This window comes from Numenius arquata, chromosome 12 (assembly GCF_964106895.1).
Source record: "Numenius arquata chromosome 12, bNumArq3.hap1.1, whole genome shotgun sequence".
NCBI classification, from domain to species: Eukaryota; Metazoa; Chordata; class Aves; order Charadriiformes; family Scolopacidae; genus Numenius; species Numenius arquata.
Genome location: NC_133587.1, coordinates 5,474,848 through 5,494,810, shown reverse-complemented (window position 1 = coordinate 5,494,810; position 19,963 = coordinate 5,474,848). Strand labels below are relative to the sequence as shown.

Genomic DNA, 19,963 nt, shown 5'->3' with positions numbered 1-19,963 from the left:
ATACCCAAAGCCACAGGGTGACTCAGCTCCATCTCCTTTCTCCCTCCTGCTCAGGAAGGAGAGAGTTTTGAGCGCCAGGACCAGCCCTGAATAACAATTCCTCTCCCTGTCTCGCTGTCAGCAACTTTGGCAGGGCACGATGCAAACGCTAACAAACAGCCCCCAGCCCGGCGGAGCGGGAGGCCAGAGCTCAGCACAGCATCGCCCGGGGAACCCGGGGCAACGGCGCGTGATGGCTGCGGTGACAACCCAGATGGCCAGCCCAAGGGATGCTCCCCCGAGCATCCCGTACCCGCGTGCCAGGGACGGTTCACGCAGCGGCACCCACTTGCCGCACCCCATCCCCCTGCCAAACTTTGCAGGGAAGTTTTAAGCATCACGGGCTGCGGCCCCGCAGGCGACTGCCCGAGTGGCCAAGGGCCACCTCCGCCTTCGCACCCGACCTCCGCCATGGCTCCCGATGCCCACCCCGTGCTCGGGAGGGCCGGGGGCCGCAGGTGCTCGCGGGGGCCGGCAGCGAGCGGGGAAGGTCAGCAGAAAGGATAGGAAAGCAGAAGGAATTACCATGTTTACTGGGAAGTGGCAGAGGGGCCGGGGTGGCCCGCGGCACCCAACTGTCCCTTCCCTCTTCCTTCCAGGGGGGGCCGAGCGCTCCCCTACCGCCCCGGTTCTCCCGCCCGGTGCCGCTCGCCGGTCCACGGGCGACTCTTCCCCGGCCGCCGGCGTCTCCCCGAGCGGCGGGCGGGGGCGGGCAGCCCCGGCCCCATCGGCCCCAGCCCGGCTCCCTCCGCCCGCCGCGCCTCTTCTGGGGGAAAAAAGGAAAAAAAAAAAAAAAAGAAAAAAAAAAAAAAAAGAAGGAAAAAGAAAGAAAAGGCGAAGAAAGGGCGAGCGCGGCGGGGCGGGCCGGGGGAGGGGGCTGGCGGGGGGCGGCTCGGGGAGCGCCCGGCTCCGCTCCTGTGGTTACAAGCGCCGCTGGGACGGGGGGGGCCGGGACGGAACAGAACGGGGCGGGGGGGGTGTCGGGGCGAGCGGCCGGAGCGTGTTCCCGAGGCGGCGGCTTCTCCCGAGGAGCTCCCCCTGTGTCCCCCCGCCCGGTGCCCCCGAGGCGGCAGCGGGCGGGAGGGGGGGGGGGGGGGGGGACGGACGCGGCGCCGGCTCCGTCCCCCGGGCGACGGGGCGGGGGGGGGTGGGGGGTGGGGGGGGGTGGTGTGGGGAGGTGCAAGACCCCCGGAGAAAAAAGTTCCCAGCGGATCCTGCCCCAGCCCCCCGGGCACGGTACCGGGCAGGGGCACTCCGCCGCCCCCCGGCCCCCGGAGCAGCTCCGGGCAGCCCCCTCTCCCGGCTCGGGGGATCCTGCCCAGCACCGGGAAAAGGCAAAGCTGCGTGTGCGTGTGTGCACACAGGCGGTATTGGTGGTGGCTTCCCTCTTTTTAAATAAACACAGGCCCCGTCAGGGCTGGTTTGTATTCGGAACAGAGCACTTAGCACCGCTCCCGAGTTCTCGTTTCTGAATTGGCCTAAAAGCACAGCAGAAGAAAAGCGCCTCTTATGGCTCTTTGGATGTTTCAACGATGGAAAGTACCTCCTTGAAGGCAGAATTGTGGGATTTAGCAAGCAAAAGTCATACAAAAACAATCGGCGTAAGAGCCAAAGCCGCAGGTTTGGTCTATCCTAACGCAAACCGCTGCTGCTCAGCACAGCTCTTCAATCCCCGGGCACGGTGTCCAGTGCTCTCGGAGCCTCTGCGCCCTGCTCAGCCTGAAATCATCTTCACTGTCATGTTCATGGGCATAGGCTCAGGGATGGGATGGTGCTAGGATGAGGGACAGGACCAGGGACGTGTGCGATGGCCACAGCGTGGGCTGCAAGCCGCCGGGGCAGTCTCGGTAACAAACATTTGGCCAGGGGTTAGCGAGCGGCCAAAGGACACGCTGTGAAAACAAGCCGAGACAGGAGGAGGTACAGCTGGGCTGCTGGCTTGTTTGGAGGGAGGACGGCGCCAGGGAGGGCTCTGCATTTGCTTCCCACTTCCTTGGGAGCTAGCAAGAGCCCTTTCGTCACCAGTACACACCACCAAGTACTGCAAGGGCTCAGGCACCAGTGATTGTGCAGGGTGGGCAGAGGCTAGACCATAGGGAGCAAGGCTGGAACACCCGGCTGTAGCCCATCGCATGGCTTTGGAGCCACCAGAACCACCACAGCTCCATGCAGGGCTGGCCCTCTGCTCAAACACAGTCCAAGCTGTCTGCCCAGGAGCCCTAATGCAAATTGGAGCCCACTGGGCCAACTCCTCCCCTCCTCACCAGTGGCCAATTTCTCCTTTAATTGTGTTAGTTCACAGACTCTGCTTCAGCCTTTTTATAGTTTCACTGAGTGCAAGGGGAGCATGAGCTCATGCTCTGACCTTCTCTAATTGCCTGGTTACCTCTGAAATGAGCCCAAGAACTTACTTTGGCTCATATGTCTTCTGAAAGGCACCGGGGCTGGGTGAGGAGGGAGGCAGCATGGGGCTGACCAGGTCCCACACCAGCAGGTAGGATCCCTCTGTGGCACTGGTGAGCAGGAGGAGAAGGACATGAAGCCAAGCCTGGTGGGACCTCACCACCCTGGCACTGTGGAGTGCTTGAGGGCAGCAGCTCCCAGCCTGGATCCTGGGGTGCTCTCATCAGCTGTGCTAAATTAGCCCACCCTGCAAATGCACCCAGCGAGGTTGGATCCAGCCCCACAAGCCTGTAGAACTCCAAAGTACCTCCCTGTGCCCTCCTGCTGTCCTGAGAGAGTAAGGGTTGGAGGTGGGAGTGGGGGTGCTGGGGACCAAGCCTGCCCAGCAAAAGGCAGAGTTCCTGGGGGCCTCCTGGGTGCCCCTGGGGCCCCTGATCCCATGAGCTCACCCTCCTCTTTTGCTCCCTTTCTCCATGTCCTGTTTGTCCCAAGCAGCTGCTGGGACAAGCTGCATGTGGCCTCCTGCCCTGCCCCTCCGCCGGCACAGAGCCACCATTCAGATCCCCCAGGCTCTGCCCGAGGTCACCATTCCTGCATTTTTTATTTTTACTTTTCTGCAAAATCATCCCCCTCGGTTCTCTGCGTCCCCTTTTGTGTCCCATGAGGCTCCCAGACCTTGTGTCACAAGCTGGCGTGCTGCAAGAGGAGCCTGCCTGTCTGGGGGTGATGGCGTCTTCTCCACCCACCGAGGGCTGCCATGGCTGCAGTGCTGGTCCCTGGGGGGACCCCTGGGATGTCACCGGGATGCTGGGGTGGAGGGAGGGTGAGGGCTGGGCTCCTGCTGGGAGCCTTGTCACTTGTGGCCATGTCCCTGCACCCAGGGTCCTTGTCTGCCAGGCACAGCTGCTCGCCATGCCCTGCAGAGCTCCTGCTTGTTTGGCTTTCGGGTCCCCGGGTGTTCCCGGTCGCCTGTTTTTGATGCAGCGGTCAGGGCTGGCGTCAGCAGTGACCCCGTGCTGGTGGAGAGTCCTCCGGGCTCCAGGAGCAGCTGGGGCTGGGTCACGCAGATCCTGCAGCTGGGAAAACAACAGCGGAGGAGCCCCTGAGCATCCCCTGCTGTATTTTTAGATGCTGCTGGATTAAAGGCTGTCGGGGACTTGCAGGTGACAGTGGGTAGTGTCGGGCTGGCAGTGATCACACACACGTGGGAGCGGAGAGGAGCTGCAGCTCCTCCGCATCTCGGTGCTGACAATATTTCACCGACATCTGGGTGAAGTCCCTGCAGGTCTGGGGACATCCATGGTGGCCATGCCTGGTCAGAGCCCTGTTCTGTTGGTGGCAGTGAATTTGACCTGTCTGGAAGTGGAGAAAAGGAGGTTCTATTTCTGGCTGCGGACTTCTCTTTTCCGATCCTCCCCCCCCCCCCCCCCCCCAAAACCAGCTGGGTTGCTCTCACTTTTCTTGCCAAGTCCCCGGGTTTTCCCCTGCATTTCCCCAGCAGGGTGTTTGCCAGCCACAGCTCTGCCCCACAGCTCCAAAGTGGGAGCCAAACCAGCAGCAGCAGTGATGCCTCTGGCACCAGCACGCGCTGCCCGGGCCCTGGGGAATTCCCGAGGTTGTTGTGGCACCATGGGAAACAGATGTGGCCGGATTTCCTTGCAGAAGGCAAACGTGTCCGGATGTCCTTGCTTGAAGCCCAGGGATCAATAACACCTGCCGCGCTGCCTTGTGTCTGCCAGAGGCTGTCCTGGGGACAGCTGGGGTGCAGCCAGCCCTCGCCGGGTGCTCGCCCGGGAAGGGGCTCGGTGTGGCAACAAGCCTGGTGGATCCAAATAGATGTGGCCGTATTTCCTTGCAGAAGGTAAATATATCCAGCTCGCAACCCAAGGATCAATAACGCCTGCCGCGCTGCCCTGCGTCTGCCAAGGGCTGTCCTGGGAACAGCTGGGTTGCAGCCAGCCCTCGCTGGGTGCTCACCCGGGAAGGGGCTCAGTGTGGCTGGGAGCCAAATGAGCAGCAGCAGCAATGCCTCTGGCACCAGCACACACTGCCCGGGCCCTGGGGAATTCCCGAGGTGGTCGTGGCACTGTGGCAAACGGATGTGGCCGGATTTTTCTTGCAGAAGGCAAACGCGTCCGGATGTCCTTGTTTGAAGCCTGGGGATCAATAACGCCTGCCGCGCTGCCCTGCATCTGCCAAGGGCTGTCCTGGGCATAGCTGAGGTGCAGCCAGCCCTCGCTGGGTGCTCACCCAGGAAGGAGTTTGTTGTGGCAATGATCCCAGTGGATCCAAACTGATGGCTGCTGGGGATGCAGCAGAGCCACAGTTGAACTGCCGAGGTCCCCCCGAGGAGCCCGAGCTTGCGATTGCAGAGTGGTTTGGACCATTGCGACACACAAGTGATGCAGAAAGAGCTGCGGACAGGATCAGAAACTGCCTGCACATGCTGAGGAGCGTGTGGGGTCAGAGAAAGCCCTGACACAGGGAGCTGGGGGTGGCCTGGGAACAGCTGAGAAGGTGTCCTGACCCACAGCCCTGGGTAAGGGACAGCTGGCAGCACAGGAGATGGACCTCCTGGAGCTCCCTGCCTTCCCAGCCTCTTGGCTCCTGTCTGACAATGGCTGTTTCCTGCACATACAGCCCAGCAAACCCCAGCCCAGCTCCAGCAGCTTTGGGGGGACCAGTCCTTCCCCAGCGGAGCAGCCTGTGGGGTGAAGCCTTTTCCCCTCTGAAGGGTCAGGTCAGGCAGGGCAGTATTTCATGCTCAATTGCCTGCTGTCACGTGTCGCAGGAAGCACTACCAGGAACAGCCTGCAGTGTCGGGCCTTAGATGTGGTTTCAACCGTTTCTTGCCAAACACAGGAGAGTTTGGTCAGTTTGTGCCATTTGAAGGGTTTTATCAGTTCAACTTTAAAATTTGCTCAAACCCAGAAGGAAGACTTTTCTGGTTTTGCTTCCTCTCTGTGCTGCTCCTTATATAATTTCATTTCTCCTCATGGAAGAGGTTCTGGTTCCTCAAAGCTCGCCCTGAATGTCTTAAATATTGTTTTGAAATGGCCCTGCTGAGATACGGTGTCATGGACATGTGGGTTTGGGGAACTTCAGGCAGTGGCAAGGTTGTGGCACTGCAGACTGCAAGCGTGGATTTGGCCTTTTAACCTTCTCCTCTGCTCTTGGCTTCTTTCTGGGCAAAATGAGCTCTGCCATGGGCTCCCAGACCCCAGGGACGGGTTGTGGACAGCACTGGTGGGAGGATCACAGCCCATGGATGGTGTCTGGGTGCCCATGGGACACAGCTTATCCCTGGGCAGTTTGTCCCACTCTGGCAGGCACCATCAGCACCAGACCTGCTGGGTTGCTGTGTCCTTGTTTTCCTGCCCTGTGTCCGAGAGCAGACAATGACTGTGGTGCCACTCTCCAAAGCCGTAGCCACACATGCCGGTGTGGTGGGCGTTTGCTGTGTGTCTGCCAGGCAGCCTGCACATGCCCACGTCTGAAACTCGGGGGAAGAAAGACGGACAGAGTAGATCTGAGAGCCCCGGTCCCTCCAGCTCTGATCCTCCATGTGTCAGGTTCCTCCAGCACAGACACCTGGGCTGTGCTCACCCTGTCCCTCGGGGGGTTGCAGCCCCACAGGGCACAGCCAAGGGGTTCTGTGGTTCTGTGTGATTCTGGAGCACTTCTCCTATGAGGACAGGCTGAGAGAGTTGGGGTTGTTCAGCCTGGAGAAGAGAAGGCTCCGGGGAGACCTTAGAGCCCCTTCCAGTACCTGAAAAGGGCCTACAGGAGAGATGGGGAGGGACTTTTTCTCAGGGAGTGTAGCGATAGGACAAGGGCAAACAGTTTTAAACTGCAAGAGGGGAGATTTAGATTAGATATTAGGAAGAAGTTCTTTACTATGAGGGTGGTGAGGCACTGGAACAGGTTGCCCAGAGAAGCTGTGAATGCCTTATCTCTGGAGGTGTTCAAGGCCAGGCTGGATGGGGCTTTGAGCAACCTGGTCTGGTGGGAGGTGTCCCTGCCCAGGGCAGGGGGGTTGGAACTTGATGATCTTTAAGGTCCCTTCCAACCCAACCATTCTATGATTCTAAGGGCTGTGCTTGAGCAATAGCTGCATTTCATAAGTGCCTGATTGAGGGGTATGTCCTCTGGCAAGCAGGACTTCCCTGGATCCAGTATGAGATCTGCCTGCATCAGCTGCAGCGGGTTTCCTGTGCCGGATCCTGATGCTTCCCCAATGGGAAATGAAAGTAACTTAAATAATTTTGTCTTCCCTCACCTCTGTGTGTGGGGCTGGGGGATGGAAGGAGGGCTCGGGAGGAAGCTCCAAGGAATCACAAAATGGTTTGGATTGGAAAGGACCTTAAAGATCATCCAGCTCCAACCCCCCTGCCATGGGCAGGGACACCTCCCACCAGACCAGGTTGCTCAAAGCCCGTCCAGCCTGGCCTTGAACCCCTCCAGGGATGGGGCATCCACAGCTTCTCTGGGCAACCTGTTCCAGTGTCTTGCCACCCTTTCAGGAAATAATTTCTTCCTAATATCTAATCTAAATCTCCCCTCTTTAGGTTTAAAACCATTACCCATCATCCTATCGCCACAGTCCCTGATAAAGAGTCCCTCCCTATCTTTTCTGGGGGTGTGGGGGGTCTCTGGGGTCTGCTTACATGGATTGAGGAACCATAACTTGCCAAACCTGTGCCCACAGCACGTCTGCTTCACCAAGTGCCTGCCTCTACTGCAGGCAGCACAGAGCTGGAAACTGAGCTGTCACCTCTTTGTTTTCACTGACCCTTCCCTGCCTGTGAGGTGAGGCGCTGTGTGTGCCGCTGGGTGCAGATGTGCTGTGGCATGTGGCAAGCACAGGTGCCAGCAGTGCAGAGGTGTGGGGCAGCAGCTGAGGAGGAAGTCCTGGGGCTGCAGGGGATGCCCCGTGTGGGCTGTGGCAGCTGCTCTGCACACCTCCCTCGCCCGCAGATCCTGTTTTGGTATGGATATAAAGGTGGTGTGGGCAGGGAGAGCCCAGCAGCAGCACCGCGGTGCAGCCAGGATGGGAGCACAGAGCCTGGCAGTGGCTTGCGGGGCACTGGCTTTGTGCCTGACACTCGCCGGGGCCACCAACCCCGGCTTCGTGGTGAGGATCACCCAGGCAGGCTTGGACTATGGTAGGTTCAGCTTCTGTTTTCTCTCCTTGCGGTATGCTGGTGGCTGAGGTGCGGAGCCAGACACTCACATGGAGTGTGCAGGGTCCTGGGGCAGGTCAGGGGGGGATCCTTGGCTGTGGGTGCTGCATGCACCATCGCCTGGGGCTTCCTGATGATGCACCCGTCTGCCTCCACCGCCACCTTCATGGAAACCTTGCAAAGGGCCTGGCCCTGCAGGGTCTTGGGGGAGTTACGTCCCAATGGTGTTGCAGGGAGGTGCAGGGCGAGAGGGTCCTGCTCTCATGGCTTGTTTCTGGGCAGCCGAGCTGTGAGCCCCTCAGAAGTGAGTGACAGAGAAGAGAGGAGGTGGGGAGCTGCAGGGGGGGCAGTGATGGAGATGGATGGGCCCTGTGCTGGTTTTATTGAGGCAGGCAGAGCCCCGGCTCCAGCAGAGCCCTGTTATGGATTGAAATACGCTGTGTGAGAAACAGCTCATTTACCCGGCAGCCCTGCCAGCCGTGCGGGAGAGGAGGACGTGACTCCCCTTCCCAGATGGATGCAGGGATGCAGCACCCACTCACGCTGTGCTGCTCCCTGGGATGTGGGCTCCATCCAGCTTTGCCTGAAGGTGCTGACTGTGGAGCAGCACAGTGCCCGGGATCTCCTGCACACCTCTCACAGTGTCCAGCCCAGAGATGAAGGACTGGGACCTCTCCCTCCCCCCTTTCCATGCCTCCTGGCCACCACCTTCCCCTGGGGCTTGCAAGTGGGCAGCCCTCAGGTAGCTGCCGGTGTGCTCAGAGGTCTCTGTGCACTGAGATTACCTTTAAAGATAGCCTGGGAGGTGGAAAGCAGCCAGGGCATTGCCTGGATCTTTCCTTTAACATTTTTTGCTGTGTTCCTGGTGCGTGCTGCCAGCTCCTGTGGGAAGCGAGGGCTGGTGACACTCTCCCCTCTGCCCCTGCAGCCCGTCAGCAGGGGATCACAATCCTGGAGAAGGAGCTGGCCAATGTGAAGCTGCCGGACTTCTCGGGTAACTCTCGCATCAAGGTCCTGGGGAAGGTGCGCTATGAGTTCTCCAGGTGAGCCCTGCCATCACTCCAGGGTGGCTCACTGCCACCCCAACCCACACGAGGGGCAGGAGGAGTGGGGAAGGATGGGGAGCCCTGGAGCAGTGAGGACCCTCCTGTCCCCTCTACAGCATCCAGGGTTGTTGGCCCTGTCCTTGGTGCAGGCAGAGACGCTCCTGCTTTGCCACATTCCCAGAGGCAGAGCACTGCTCTGCTAGTCTCTGCCAGGCATTGCTTTGCTGCTGTGGGATGGGAGCTGGGGAGGCTGCTAGCGCAGTGGCCCTACTCCTCCGTCTCTGCCCAGCCATGTGCCTGGGGATGAGGCATACCCTCTCAAGTCCCTTTTCTCTTATTTTTTTGTTTGTTTATTTTTAGATTGGACCTCCATAGTTTCCGCTTGCCATACTCGCGGATTTCTCTGGTCCCCAACGTGGGTCTGCAGGTCTCCATTGCCAACGCCTTTGCCAATGTGAACGGGGACTGGCGGGTGAAGTTACGCTTCGCGTAAGTGCCTCCGTCTTCCCCTCCCCCATCAGGTGCTCTGCTCTGTGTCTGCCTCTCTAGGTCTGGACAGGTATTTTCTCCTGTCCCTTGTGTCTGGGCAGATGTTGCTTTGCCCTCTCCAGATGTGCTGACTTCTCTTTCCCACAGCCAGGTCTCTCTCCAGGCCAGGAGCCTTCAGAACTGGCCAGGCAGAATTTATCCCACTTGCAAGTGGTTGGGGAGACGACATAGAATCATAGAATCATAGGATGGTTAGAGTTGGAGGGGACCTTAAAGATCATCGGGTTCCAACCCCCCTGCCATGGGCAGGGACACCTCCACTAGTGAAAGCCATCTTCCCTCTTGTAGCACCTGGGGTGTGAGGGACAGTCCTTCCCTCTTGCTTCCACAGAGGGGGCGCCTTCCTGAGTGCCCACAGGGATAGACCTGAGCTAGGACCGGGGGTGGGCGGAGGTTGCTGCCACTCATTCAACCACTGAGATCGATAAAGCAGAGTAGCAGGCAAGAACAAGGTGGACAATGGAGGAGCTGTGCATCAACTCTCCTGTCTCTCTCCCATCTCCTCTACTTGCTCTTGGTTCTCTCTATTCAAAGGCTACCTCTCCTAGTTTATGTTCCAGTGAAATTGGGTTTCCCTGAGTTTAAAAGCCTTCTTGGTCTCCTCTGGGTGAGAGAGGGAGAGCCTGAGTTAGATAGATGCATCCCAAAACTCTGGCTGATTCGGGGTCCCTTTATCATGATTCACCAGCAAGAAATGTCCTCTTCTTGTCCTCCTCTCCCTGCAGCCGAGACCACGGTTCATTTGATGTGACGGTGGAGAACATCAATATCAATATCAACTTGAAGCTGGGCAATGATGCCTCTGGGAAACCCACCGTTGAGACCTCTGGCTGCAGCATCCACATCTCCAAAGTCCGAGTACACTTTTCGGGCAGGTTAGGGTACGTAATCTCAGTGTGCAGGCCTAGAATCGGGGTGTGGGGCCCATCTCTCGTGGGAAGGTGGCTTCCAGCCCTGATGCAAAGAATAAGATACTGGCATATCTGCAGTCCCTTGGAGGCTGCCCCTTCTGCCCGTGGGCTGCCTGCACTGGCACACCATCCTGAGCTGTCTCTGGACTCTTGCCATATGCTTCTCATGCAGATGTGCAACTGAATGAACTTAAATCTGGTCTGAATTTGTCCTGCTGTGGCTGCACGTTTAAGGCAGATTTAAGGCAGTCGATAGTCCTGCGTGCAGGTGGTTCACAGGCAGGTCTGTTTGCAACTGTAAACCCCGAGGCAAAGGTAGATGCCAAATGGGGAAGCGAATGATGTTTCCAAAAGTGCTGCATCTCTAGTCTCTCCCTTTCCTGGGCAAATACTTCTGCAGCAGCCTCTGAGCTAAAGAAGGACTCCTCTCTGTTTTTTCTCCGCAGACGGCTTTACAACCTCTTCCATAAAGTTATTGAGTCCAAACTCCGGAAGACCTTGGAGAGCAAGGTATGTGAGCAGAGGAGGGTAAAGCTCCAGGTGTTTAGCCCTCACTTGTAGCTGAGGTGCTTTGAGGGTCAGAGCACACGTAGAGATTAAACTAGAGCCGGAGCACACGGGTCTGTTGTCAATTTGGTGAAAGCTGGAGGAATGGGCATCACTACCTGCTGTCTGCGTAGCATCGTGTGGCTCAGGCTGAATTTGAAACCTGCAGCCTTTGCCACAGCCCAGCATAACTGGTTCCTAATTAACAAAGACTTCTCTTTCCATGTGGTCGGTTAATTAGATCTTATGTCTTGGCCAAACTCACTGTAACAGAGGAAACCTGACCAGAGCTGTCCTTTCAAGGGCCACGCTCCTGTGTGCTTTGGGGCGACCCGGGGGGGAAACTCTCCCTTCTGGATTTCAGACACTTCCCGTCTTGTTTTAACGGGGTGCATCAGGGAGGCCCCGGTACCATCCACCTGGTACAAAAGGGGACGTGCAGGAGACCTGCAAGAAGACATGGAAACAAGCTGTTAGCAATAATTACTACAAGGCTAACTGGCAGGAGTTACAGCCTCCCTGGATGTGAACCTTGCTCAGGAAGGAGGCAGTTGGAGAACAGGCAAATCCCACTCCCACAGCAGATCCCATCTTGCCCAGGCGTTATTCCCGATGCCGTGTAGTGGCTTTCCCAAGGCCCCCAGGAGCTGCAGCAGCAGATGGGCTGACAGCAGGGCAAAGCTCAAAGGCATTTTCTGCTGGTTTTTCCTCCTGGAAGGAGACAGCTTTGGGACTCAGATGGGAGCTCTGCTGCCCTCTGCACCTCCTCCAAGCCCCCTTTGCCCCACACACGTTTCTCTGTGTCTTTCTCCATGTGTGAGATGATGCAAGGGGTGATGGGCATGAGAGGGCAGAGTTGGGACCAGTCTGTGCTCCAGGGTCCAAGGGCAGCCCATGTCTGCCTCCTGCTTTTGCTGCACACACATGGGGAGTCCTTGTATCCTAGCCCCCAGGGATGAAAACTGGCTGGGCACAGGGAAGAGCAGCAACACTCTGCCAATAAGGCCGTGCCCAAGACTCTGTCCCTCCTCTTCCTTCCTAGCGTTGCACAGCCACTCTGCATTTCACCATCAGTAGCTGCAGGCTGGATGCCCGGTTGAACAGATGATGGTCTGATCTACCTGGTGTTTTCTGTGCTGTTATCAGGAAAGCATTGGAAGAGACCTTGTGCAGATTATCTCAGCTGTTTGCAGGACTGTGCCCTGCAGCAAATTTCCAGGGCTGGTGTTTAGCCTGCCATTAAATCTCCCACTAATGCTGAGGATCCATAACCTGTGGATGACAAGCAGAGGGATTTGCACTTCTGTCCAGGCAGCACAGAGCTGTAGGAAATTGTGAGCTCTACTTTGTGGATGCAATTACTGCTCCTGCACCTGTAGGGGTGTGTTACCTCCTTCAGTTGCTCTGCTTCAGCCAAGACTTGGCCGCTCAGCACAATCCATTCTGTCATGGGCCTTAGGAAAAGTCTGAGGGCACATGTGAGATTGTTTCTAAGGGGCTCCATGGAGTGTGGGTGGGGAGCTTGCTGCAAGCAGATGTTTGCAGGTATAAACGTCTAGATGTGGCACTTAGGGACATGGTTTAGTGGTAGACTTGGCAGTGTTAGGTTTACGGTTGGACTTGATGATCTTACAGGTCTTTTCCAACCTAAATGATTCTGTGATAAACCCTTCTTGTGTCTTGGACACTTAATTAATATGTTGCCTGATAAGCAGAGAAAACGTTGTTGTGTGCTCTTTCATTTAAGCAGGCTTTTGCAAGGCAGAAAAACGGTACCAGGCAGCAAAGCAAAGAGCATGGCTGACGCTTTGACCTGGGGGATCAGGACTGGCCACCCCCAGCAGAGCTGCCCTTGCTCAGCTTCGCTGTGTTTCTTTCCCCCAGGTCTGTGGTATCGTGGCCAAGTCTGTGCACAGCAATCTCCAGCCGTACCTCCAGACCCTGCCAGGTACCAGATGGGAACTGCATGAGGTTTTACGAGCTTTTCTTCCCTGCATTTCCCGGCCACGAGAGCAGGGTTTTACCTTGTGTCCACTCCCCATTTCCTTGTATTTCCACACTCAAGTTGGGAGCTGGGGAACACCACATCAGCAGAGACTTGTCACTGCGCACCCTCTCCGGCCACAGAGGCTGCTCATCTGCACGCAGCCTCCAAGGAGCTGTGCCCTGGAGCTGGCGGGTGCATGGGCTGACTTACTCGGGACCCAGACTGTTCCTCATGTACAGGAGTTAGTCTGCATGGCTGAAAAACAGTCAGGAGAGAAATGTGATTTTTTTTTTGTGTGTGTGTGTGTGTGGTTTTTTTTTTCTTCTAAAGAGGAGAAAGCACACGACACTGACACTGAGCTGTTGCACTGGGGAAGCCCAGGCATGGCTCTTCCTGGATGTCAGCAGAGGTCATCTGCTTCTGTATTTCCTGTGCCATGTTGGTCTTGCTCTTGCTCATGCGTTTGTCCCTTGTTTTACAGTCACAGCCAAGATAGATGCCATTGCTGGCGTTGATTACTCCTTGGTGAGACCTCCAACTGCTACCACCCAGTCCCTGGACGTGGCAATGAAGGTGAGAGACTGCCCTGGGAAAGCTTGAGTTGGCTGATGCCACCGCTGCAGGCGGGTGAGGAACAAGGTTTAGGCACCTCCTGCAAATGCTGTTTGCCAGCCTGCATCAGCAGGTGAGTCCCACCACCTTCTGCTCACCTTCTTCACCATCCTCCCAGGGCAAATTCTTCTCCGTGGCCAACCGCTCCGCCGTCCCCTTCTCTCCGCTGGCACTGACCTTGCCCCTGGATCACAACCGCATGGTTTACTTTGGGGCCTCCAGCTATTTCTTCAACACAGCCAGCTTTGCCTACCACGAAGCTGGAGCGCTGGTCTTCGAAATCACAGACTCCATGGTGAGCGGCACAGGTGGGACAGGGGCTGTCCCTGTGCCTCCAGGCAGTGGGTTCCTTTTGCAGAGAAATTCTGGCAGCAGCCTGTGGTCTTGGAGGGCTCCTCCGATGAGCTGCCTGGAGACTGAGAGCTGGGGGTTGAGGGACGGGGCTGGGGCTGTCGGGCATGGCACAGGACAGGTGGGCTATTTCCATGGGCTTGGCTGTGCTGCATGGCCCCACCATGACTGTCCTCCCTCCACAGATCTCGAAGGGCATTGGCTTCCGCTTGGACACCAGCACCTTCTCAGCCTTTGTTCCCCAGGTGAGTCGTCCAGCCCTCGCTACGTGGAGCTCCTGCTGTGCACAGCTGGGGGTTTGCTCTGTGCAAGGTGGTGTCCCCCAGGAACAGGGGTTTGTGCCACTGTCACTGCCATCTCCCTGTTCCTCTGCAGCTGGAAGAGATGTACCCGGGCATGCGGATGAAGTTCAGGGTCTTCACTCCTTCTGCCCCGTTCCTGAACATCGGACCAGGAGGTCTCTCACTCAAGCCTGTTGTGGATATCCAGGCTTATGCCATTCTTCCCAACTCCAGCCTGGCTCCTCTCTTCCTCCTCAGCCTGGTGAGTCTGGGAACAGCCTGCAGTGGTGACTCTGGTTCTCAATGGGCAGCTCCTGGAGCAGTCACAGCTCTGGCTGATGCAGTGCGGCTGGTGAGCTCTCCCCTGCATCTCAGTGTGGCAAGATGGGAGTTTGAGCTGTGCAACATCCTCCTGCTGCATTCAGCAATGCCGAGCCATTGGTGCCAAGCTCCTGCCAGGAGAGGTATCAGACGCCATCCAAAACCAGCCCAGTCCTAGCACAGTGGACCTGTCCCCAACAGAGACATATTCAAACTGACAAATGACTAAACATGCACTGGTCGGGCAGTGGTCCCACTGCGTTTCAGCTGGTCGGGGCCATTCCCTTGGGTGTCTGGTTTGGGGTGAGGTGGGGTGAGCACTGCCAGAGCTCTGCGCTCTCTCCCCAGACAGGCAACGTGACTGCTGTCATCAATGTGAAATCTGGCCACATAGTTGGGAACCTGACCGTGGGCAGGTAAGGAGGAGGAGCACTACAGGTGGGGGTGGGTGGGGGGTGCTTCTGTTCTAGGCTCCACAGCACAGAGGTGAGCTGGGGAGGTCCCGAAGATGGGGACACAGTGCAGAGGGCATGAGCCAGGGTAGAGGGAGTGGGAACCATATGGCCATCGACAGGCAGCTCTGGAGCGGGAACGGGTCCCTCCATTGGGACAGCCTTTACGGCACCACTTCTGTCTCTGCATAGGATGAAGCTTTCTCTGAAGCATTCAGATGTCGGCACTTTCCAGGTGAGCTATGCTTGACCATTCCCCTTTACCCCCCAACACGGGACATGGGGCTGCACCCAAGCCCCATACTGACACCATGGATGCCTCCCGCCTCAGCCTTTGAGACTGGGAGAGGATGCAGAGCCAGCTGCCGCTGCCTCTCTCATCCCTACACATCTACCCTGCCAGCATGGCCAGACAAAGCTGCTGGTCTCTGGCAAAGCATGTGCCCACCCCAGCTCCTCATCTCTGCTTATTTTCCTCATTATCCCCCAGTGTCTGGGTACCCACTCTCTTGGAGGCTAAAGCTCTTTTCCTTCCCCCTCTCTCTGCTCCCCAGGTGGAAGCACTGCAGTCCATAATGAACTTCTTTGCTTCCAGTATCCTCGTCCCACGTATTAATGGTGAGAACCTGCTGGGGGGTGTAGGGGCACTGGGGTAGTCACTGGTCAGGTCACTCCACCTGGGCATAGCCAGCTCAATAATTAAAATCCTGTCGCCAAGCCTGATCAGTGGATAAAGCCTGCAGCAAGCGCAGGAGGCGGCAGTAAAAGCGCCCAGCCGCGGTGCGCGGGAGCCTCTCGGTGCTGTGACACGCAGCCAGCAGTGAACGCAATGGAAAAAAATGAGCACGACGCACATCGTAATGCTTTCCAGACCCTCTCCCCCGCTCCCTGCTTCTCATGACTCCCCAGCACGTGGGGCCAGAGTGGGGCTGGCAGCTGCAGGGGTGCGGGGGGGTAGCACATCACAACATGCAGCCCCCAGCCCTTCTGTGGAGCTTGGGAGGAATTTCCTCTGCCTACCCCTGGAACAGCGCGGGCGAAGAAAGGGCTGGGATGAGGAGGTGGCCGCATGCTTTGCACAGCCTGTGCTCTCTCTTGGTCCCATTCTCATCCCAATGTGGCCACGTGTGTTGTCTCTTCCAGACAGGTTAGGTCAAGGTTTCCCTCTGCCAATGCCAAAGGGAATACAGCTCTCCAATATCCTCGTGCAGTTTCACCAGGTGAGTGTGGGGAGCACCCAGCCCCGGCCAGAGCCCGTCCCACTGCCCCGAGCCCCCCACCTGCCGGCACAGCGTACGAAGCCAGTTCCCCGCACCGTGCTGGGATGCAGCGGGCAGGAGAATATGCTCAGCTGGGATCCCAGCAGCAGAGCTGCAAACCAGAACCTCTCTGTAACTGTCCGCATGGTGTGGGTCTGGGCTCACACCCCCAGGGCAGCACCACATCATTCTCCAGTTCTTAAACCTGGGGCCACAACGGGGATGCTGAACAGTTATTCCGAGGAAAGGCTGTGAAATGTCCTCAGAGCCCTTCCAGGGATAAAATTAGGCACAGGGGCTGGCAGAACCACATGTGCCCATCCATCCTCCCTCCCCCAAAATGTGGTGGGTTCCGGGAGCGCAGCAGCCCGCAACAGAAAGTGGCTGCCAGGGCCTGTCACAGCCCCGCACTTTCTTTCTTTCTCCCAGAATTTACTGCTGCTTGGAGCAGACATTCACTATCAGCCCCGGGTATAGAGATAAGGCGACAAGAAGGACCTCGAACACCAGTGATGCCCCCTTTGCCTCTTCCCTCCCTCCGTCCCCGCTCCTGGAGCTGAAAACTACCAGTTCTGCTGCAACGTCCCTCACTGCCCACCTTGCCCTGGACCACAGCCAGAGACAGAAGCAACCCCGGGTCCCCAACTCTGTGTCCCATCTGGGCCTCACCCAGCGCTACTGAGAGCTGGGGTTCCCTGCCTCTCCTCCCCTCCCTCCTCTGGTTTGTTGGAGGCAGCTGGTAGCAATAAAGGTGGCTGGTGCTGGGGTCATGGCTGTGTTGGTGCTGTCACTGTGGTACTTTCCCTGGGCCCTTTGCACTGGGCCTGAGGCCTGCTTGGGGCGGCCATGGGCTGCCATGAGCCCCCCTCAGGGGAAGGCAGGCACCCAGAAACTTCCATTGTGGTTATCTTTGTCTGCGTGGTCATTGCAAAGCACCATGGCCCATCATGTTTTCATTATTTCACTTCTCCAGGGCTGGGCCATGCCCCGCTGCCTGCGAGGTCCCCGACTCCGTCCTTTATTGGATGCAGGGGGAAACATTGACAAAGGATGAGGAAAAGGCTGGGCTACTTAATGCCTTCTTTACCTCAGTCTTTAATAGTAATGTCAGTTGTTCTTGGGGTACCCAACTCCCTGAGCTGGAAAACAGGGGTGGGGAGCAGAATAAAGCCCCCATAATCCAAGGGGAAATGGCTACCAACCTCCTACACCTCTTAGCCACACACAAGTCCATGGGGCTGGATGGGATCCACCCAAGGGTACTAAGGGAGCTGGCAGGAGCGCTCACCGAGATGCTTTCAACCATTTGTCAGCAGTCGCGGCTAACAGGGGAGGTCCCAGCTGACTGGAAGCTAGCAAATGTGACACCCATCCACAGGAAGGGCCAGAAGGAGGATATGGGGAACTACAGGCCTGTCACAGAATCACAGAATGCTATGGGGTTGGAAGGGACCTCTGGAGATCATCTAGTCCAACCCCCCTGCCAGAGCAGGGTCACCCAGAGCAGGTTGCACAGGAATGTGTCCAGGTGGGTTTTGAATGTCTCCAGAGAAGGAGACTCCACCACCTCTCTGGCCAGCCTGTTCCAGTGCTCTGCCACCCTCACAGGAAAGAAGTTCCTCCTCGTGTTTAGATGGAACTTTTTATGTTCAAGTTTGTGCCTGTTACCTCTTGTCCTGTCACTGGGCACCACTGAAAAAGGACTGGCCCCATCCTCTTGACACCCACTCTTTAAGTATTTATAGGCGTTGATCAGATCCTCCCTCAGTCTTCTCTTCCGTCTGACCTCGGTGCCAGGGAAGGTTATGGAGCAGATCATCTTGAGTGCCATCACACAGCACATACAGGACAACCAGGCGATCAGGCCCAGTCAGCATGGGTTCATGAAAGGCAAGTCCTGCTTGACTAAACTGATCTCCTCCTATGACAAGGTGACCAGCTTAGGAGGTGAGGGAAGGGCTGTGGATGTTGTTTACCTAGACTTTAGTAAAGCCTTTGACGCCACTTCCCACAGCATTCTTCTGGAGAAACTGGCTGTTCGCAGCTTGGACAGGCATATGCTTCCCTGGGTGAAAAACCGGCTGGATGGTCGGGCCCAAAGCGTTGTGGAGAAAGGAGTTAAACCCAATTGGCAGCTGGTCACAAATGGTGTGATATATTTATCAAGGATCTGGATGAGGGGATCAAGTGCACCCTCAGTAAGTCTGCGATGACACCCAAGTTGGGTGGCAGTGTTGATCTGCCTGAGGGTAGGAAGGCTCTGCAGAAGGATCTGGACAGGCTGGATCCATGGGCTGAGGCCAACGGTTTGGGGTTCAAGAAGGCTGAGCACCGAGTCTGAGAGGAAACAGCCTCAAGTTGCACCCGGACAGGTTTAGATTGGATATCAGGAAAAACTTCCTCACCAAAAGGGTTGTCAAGCACTGGAACAGGCTGCCCACGCAAGCGGTGGAGTCACCATCCCTGGAGGTATTTAAAAAAACATGTAGATGTGGTGCTGAGGGACATGGTTTAGTGATGGACTTGGCAGTGTTGGGTTAACAGTTGGACTTGACGATCTTAAAGGTCCCTTCCAACCTGAGCTGTTCTATGATTCCATGACTCCGGGCCGTCACTGTGGCAACGCGGCCTGGCCCCAGGCCTGGCACGGCCTCCCTGTGAGACACGGCCATACTGCCCTGGGGGCAAGCGCTGTGGGTGGTGGGGCCCCTCCACTCAGCTCTGGGGCAGGACAGGTCTGTGGGTCTGTGGTGCCACTGTCCCCCCTCCAATGGTGGCCTGGGTGCCATGGGGTGGCTGGGCTGGGCTGGCGGGGCTAGCTGTGCCCTGCGGCTGCAGCCTTGCAGCCGGGCCAAGGCCAGCCGTAAGGGCCGGTGGGGTCGGTGGTGCCTCCTCGCAGCCAGAGCGGAGGGTCGCAGCAGCTTGTGTGGAGGAAACAAGTATTTTGGGTGTTTCTGGGGCTCTGAAGGGGATGTTGATGTTAGAAAAAGTCCAGCTTGTTGGCCATGTGCCCACTGGTGTGTCTACCCCTGCGATGAAGATGGGTTGGGGGAGCAGGTTGCAGCCCCACGGGGCACAGCCACGGGCTGTGCTTGAGCAATAGCTGCATTTCATAAGTGCCTGATTGAGGGATGTGTCCTCTGGCAAGCAGGACTTCCCTGGATCCAGTATGAGATCTGCCTACATCAGCTGCAGCGGGTTTCCTGTACTGGGTCCTGATGGTTTCCCAACAGGAAATGAAAGTAACTTAAATCACTTCTTCTTCCCTCACCTCTGCCCTGCAGCCTGTGGGGAGGGTCCGGCCCTGCTCTCTGGGCCAGGGCTGTAGGGCTGATCCCCCCTTGCCCCTTCCTGGTGGCACCCAGCTTCCGCACCAATCTCCAACCACCCTGAGCCCAAGAGCTGTGAGACGTCAGGGCCCCAGAAGTTTTGCCTTTGGGGTTTGCTCCCAGTGTGCTTCATGTCTGCTCCTGTGCATGGCTGCTCTATGACACAGCCCCGTGCCTGGGGCTGGAGGCACAAGGCACCTCGCTGATTTAGTCACTCCCGGTGCCCCGCTGTGGCTGCCCAGCCCAGGCAGGTGCCCCTTCACCAGCCCTGCTGGGTGTATGGGGATGTTGGGGTCTGCTCATGTGTACTGAGGAACCGTAACTTGCTTTCTTTACCCTTGCTGTGCCGAATGCTGCTCTGGTTGCAACTGGTGCCTTTGGCAGGTGTGTGTCGTGATAGCAGCAGCTATTGTTCAGGAGCGCAGAGCAGCCTGAGAGTGCTGTGGGACAGGGCAAGGGACAGGAGGGCTGACAGATGGCTCAGGGATGGCACGGGCTGTCCCCAGCCCTTGCTCAGTGAAGACAGAGCAGAGCATGCAGTGAGAACATAGAACCATCGAACACAACTGGCAGAGCCAAACCCTTGCCCACAGCAGGTCTGCTTCACCAAGCACCTGCCTCTGCTGCAGCCAGGGACTGCACCCAGCAGAGAGCTGGAAACTGAGCTGTTGCCTCCTGGTTTTCACTATCCCTT

The 19,963-nt window shown here is 57.4% G+C and overlaps 1 protein-coding gene across 1 annotated transcript; it reads left to right on the top strand.

Moving 5' to 3' along the window:
• Window positions 1-7,492: 7,492 nt before the first annotated feature.
• Window positions 7,493-16,417, top strand: LOC141470893 (bactericidal permeability-increasing protein-like). Its single transcript, XM_074157192.1, has 15 exons — window positions 7,493-7,607; window positions 8,554-8,668; window positions 9,032-9,160; window positions 9,946-10,101; window positions 10,578-10,641; window positions 12,562-12,625; window positions 13,146-13,237; window positions 13,395-13,571; window positions 13,813-13,872; window positions 14,003-14,170; window positions 14,578-14,645; window positions 14,874-14,916; window positions 15,236-15,299; window positions 15,825-15,901; window positions 16,370-16,417. The coding sequence occupies exons 1-15, from the start codon at window positions 7,493-7,495 to the stop codon at window positions 16,415-16,417; spliced, it is 1,440 nt and encodes a 479-aa protein (XP_074013293.1).
• Window positions 16,418-19,963: the final 3,546 nt, after the last annotated feature.